This window comes from Echinococcus granulosus, assembly GCF_000524195.1.
Source record: "Echinococcus granulosus chromosome Unknown EG_S00053, whole genome shotgun sequence".
Lineage (NCBI taxonomy): Eukaryota > Metazoa > Platyhelminthes > Cestoda > Cyclophyllidea > Taeniidae > Echinococcus > Echinococcus granulosus.
This window is the reverse complement of record NW_020170433.1, coordinates 529,622-533,605: the sequence shown is the minus strand read 5'-3', so window position 1 is coordinate 533,605 and position 3,984 is coordinate 529,622. Positions and strand designations below refer to the sequence as shown.

Here is a 3,984-nt window from a genome sequence, read left to right as displayed (position 1 = left end):
CAAAGACTGTGTTGATGGTGAACACATTACACAGATAGGATAGGCATTGTGTTCTGTAAGATGGCTGAACTATACGATTGATTTTGTACCCAGGAAAATTATTGTTCATTGGCATAAAAATTGAGGAGCTTGGTATGTAGGTCGACAAGTGTTGAGTGCAACAAAATGTGAGTAATCAATGCGAGGTCGTATTCAAGTCAAACAAAAAATTGACAAGTCGAAAGGGGATGAGTAGGCAACACATTTTAGGTTAAATAACTACGTTCCTTTTTTCCACCTAGTCCCTTATTGTACTTCAACACTAATCCCAATTTCTTACTAGTGCTAGTAAAGAAACTTCAACGCAGAGAATTAATTACACGTTTAGATTATTCTTAGACAATCTGCCCAATGATGAGCAAAGTTACACCCTCCAAATCTGAGCATATCCTAGGCTCAGTAGACATTGACATTTAGCCATTTGTAGTGTACACGTTTTAGAGCCAGTCGTACATTCTGGACCAGTAATGATCCGCCACCGCCCACCACCTCCGCAGTCCTTCGGCGCGTGCAACTCCGGATTCTAACTTCTGGACATGTGATAGAAGCTTACTGTTACAAGACGCTGTGCACGTACTGAAGCCCTTTGAAAGAACGGCAAAAATTACAACTTACATACATTTTTACTTTCCTCGATTATCAAACTACAAGCTATGAGGCAGGCAGGTACCCTGAATGGTTCAGTCGTGCTGACAGAAAAAGTGCAGTTATTATCAAATGAAATTTTTCAAATTTCTCCTGTAAACCTGAAAATCTCCTTTATTAATTAACGTTAAAAGTTTGTTCAATCCTCGGTTTTGGTAAGGGCCACTTAGGGGCTTCGCCACTGTACTTTTGTCGGACGGCATGGTCTCCAGACAGAGTCAGTAGCACCGATCTCTTCTGTATTTCCAAATTACGTAATCTACTAGAGTATTTTTCCTAAATGTGTCTTTTGGGAAGTCCCGGGGGTGCAAATGTAAGCATTGAATTTTATTAACCTCGTTGTTATTACATGCTAGGCAAAAATGTCGGAATTTAAGTTAACCTGTAATTTTTACCAGTGTTTTTCCTCCCTATGTGAACAAGACTTTTTGAAGGCTTCTATAGATATTTTGAAGGAAAAAGTAAGGTAGGCATACTCAGTAATTAAACTAATGCACCACTATGAAGTTGTAAGTAAAGGGGTATTTGATGCGGGACCTACTTCCTTCATCTGCTTTCAACAAACGAAATTATTAATTGCATCTTGGTAAGCTTTTTAGGGGACCATAACAATAAAAATACATTTAGACCTATATTTATAACTTATAGAAACAAAAAGTCGTAGATTTGATACAGTGCGATATAAAAAATACACATTCCTATTCAAATCCATTCTCAATCCTATGAGAAATGAAAAAAAAGTATTCCAAAATTTCTTCAGCCTCTTAACTTTTGTTTTCAAAATATTGCAATTTTCATTCCCAACAATGCTGGTTTCTATCGAAGACCGAATTGGTTCACTGGCACCCATGTATTCTTCCCACTTAAGGCAAGAGAATTTGGCTTTACAAATCGAGAAAGGAAGGGAATAAAATCATATTATTGTCACTTGGCAATCAGACGAGGTACTGAGTGCCGTCAAAGTCAGCCGCTGTGCTCCTCCACTATTTGACTAGAGCTTCTGTCTACCGACGCATAAAAGTTATCGAAGTGGAGCAGGGATCTGAGGGCAATTATTCACTTCATTTAGGTCTTTATGATGTCTTTAATTGCCAAATACATGGTTGTTGAAGCACCTGAAAATAGCAGACTAGCTTCGCATTAGTCGCCATAAAATAGAAGATTACGAGTTTTCACGGAATGCCATCTACTTTCACTCCAGACGAATGACTTGAGACAGTTACGGGAGATTAAGACATAACGCAAGATTTTTATCAACAAAATAAACTTAGGAATATTATGAGGGGCCCAGAGAATAACGCACAGTACCAAGATATTCCTTAATGGAAGAGACTAACCATAGACATGGCCCTAAGGAACTGAACGCCCCACACTGCCATTAAGAATGCGATTTTGACAACTAAGACGGTAGAGGTATTTGGCCGTTCTTTGTGATCTCAAGAGTAATCACACATTACATGTTAAAATTCAAGCAACAAATATTGAGCGGCACTAATTTACAGTTTTGAATGTTCAATTATTACTTGAGTTTATTTCAGCTTCAGCAATTAACCCAATCAACACCTCCTTTGTCGTTTTGAGTAGACATCATCACAGCATTCAATCAGATAATTTTAATGCGGTTAAATGAGACATATGTCTCTTTTAAATCCCTTGCTCCATATCTTTATCCTTCAGTTCGTACATGTATATATACTCCTTTAAAGTAAATGTAACCATGAAATTGTAGAATAATAACTTAAGGAGTCAGATTTACTTTGCTGGGGAATTTCGACTTGAATTTTATCTATAGCAGACTAATATTGACTTTAGTGGTAATATTTACCTTCTTAAATTTATCCAGCCTTCGTGATTTGGGTTAGTATAAGCGGTGGCACAACTCTTCTTTCAAGTGGTTTCTGTAAATGGTCTGCTAACCCTTCTGTGCCCTTACAATGTTTTATCCCGTCTCATGCACTTTAAGGTTCCTTTAAGGAGGATCCAGCTGTTATATTAGAAATAACAGCAATAGACTCACCCCAAAAGAACGCAAATTTTAATGAAGTTTAATGAATTCCAGACCTGAATGCAGCAGATAGAAGGGTTTTCCATGAATATTTGAAGTCGGAAAGACCCACAACAAAAAAGTTAATGGAGTCAACGAATGAAGTGTGACTAAATTACGACGATCTCCAGATTTTCATTAAAAAGGAACCAACAATAAGTGCGTAAAGACATAGAAAATGCGTAAAAAGTGCGCCTACTCAAAGTTTGCTGCTTTTGATGTCTGTTACTTTTACTAGTGCCGCACAAACACTCCAGATTCGTACATCTAATGCCTACCGGAAGAAATCGGACTACACACTAAACCTATATCTTTCGACAACAAAACGCTCAATAGTGACAGGATTGTGCAAAAGTGTTTGTGCCGCAGAGCATCGCTGAAAAATAGACTAGATAAAAATCGTCTTTCATCAGACAGATCTACATATTAGTAGGGGGATACCGCTCTATGGTATATAATTTGAATACGATATCTTGAAAAATTGTAGCACAGAGCTTCAACGCTATTTCCTTTAACTAACAAAATCCACTATTTACAGGAAGTGAACGAAACCTAGCAAATTTTCTTCTCTACTGAATAAATACAGCATTTTGTTGACTCAGGATGGAGGATTGAGTAGAATCATGATTGCGATTTACAGATCATTTGGCTTGCAATTCAACCGTTTCAGATCTTCTTTTACCGACTTAGAGGTATTGCTTCGTTTAAAATATATATGGTTAGCGACTTGCTTTCAATTTTACGTTTTAACTCCATCTTGGATTATCAACTTTAGCGGTGAATTTCTAATGCAGTCTGGCGAATGTTTGCTAGTTATGCTTTGGAATTTAAATCCTTTGCCTAAACAAACACCCAAGAACACATTGAAGGAGGATTTCCTTACAAATGCAAACAATCGCTTTACATTTACATTACATCCTTCATTTCTTATGTTACTTAGGTACTTATGTACAATCCATCAAGCTTTTCATTTTAAATCCTCAACGATAGACTTTAATATCGATGCGGAATTATGCCCCCTTGAGTTTTGGACTTAAATTGTATCTGACAAAATAAATAAACAAACTAAATCGATTTTAATTTGCATAATATGTGGTTTTGCAAGAGGATAAATTAAAGAAGAGTTTGTAAAAGTGCCTCCCTTACGGCTTAAGAACCATAAAATCAAGTGAGACAGCTATAAAAGGGATTTGGTAGACACTACGCTAAATCGTCTACACTTGTAAGGGCCCAGGAGTTAGGCCACAAATATTCCG

The 3,984-nt window shown here is 37.1% G+C and overlaps 1 protein-coding gene across 1 annotated transcript in view; it reads right to left on the bottom strand. All coding sequences in view use genetic code 11, as the record gives it.

Moving 5' to 3' along the window:
• EGR_06244 (hypothetical protein) overlaps positions 1-1,534 on the bottom strand; it is a gene marked incomplete at both ends in the record, with an annotated part of 6,599 nt that extends 5,065 nt beyond the window's left edge. Inside the window, 2 exons of the mRNA XM_024495493.1 lie at positions 1,080-1,122; positions 1,289-1,534. Coding sequence (XP_024350124.1) covers positions 1,080-1,122; positions 1,289-1,534 — 289 coding nt within the window. The remainder of the gene's footprint in view (positions 1-1,079; positions 1,123-1,288) is intronic.
• Positions 1,535-3,984: the final 2,450 nt, after the last annotated feature.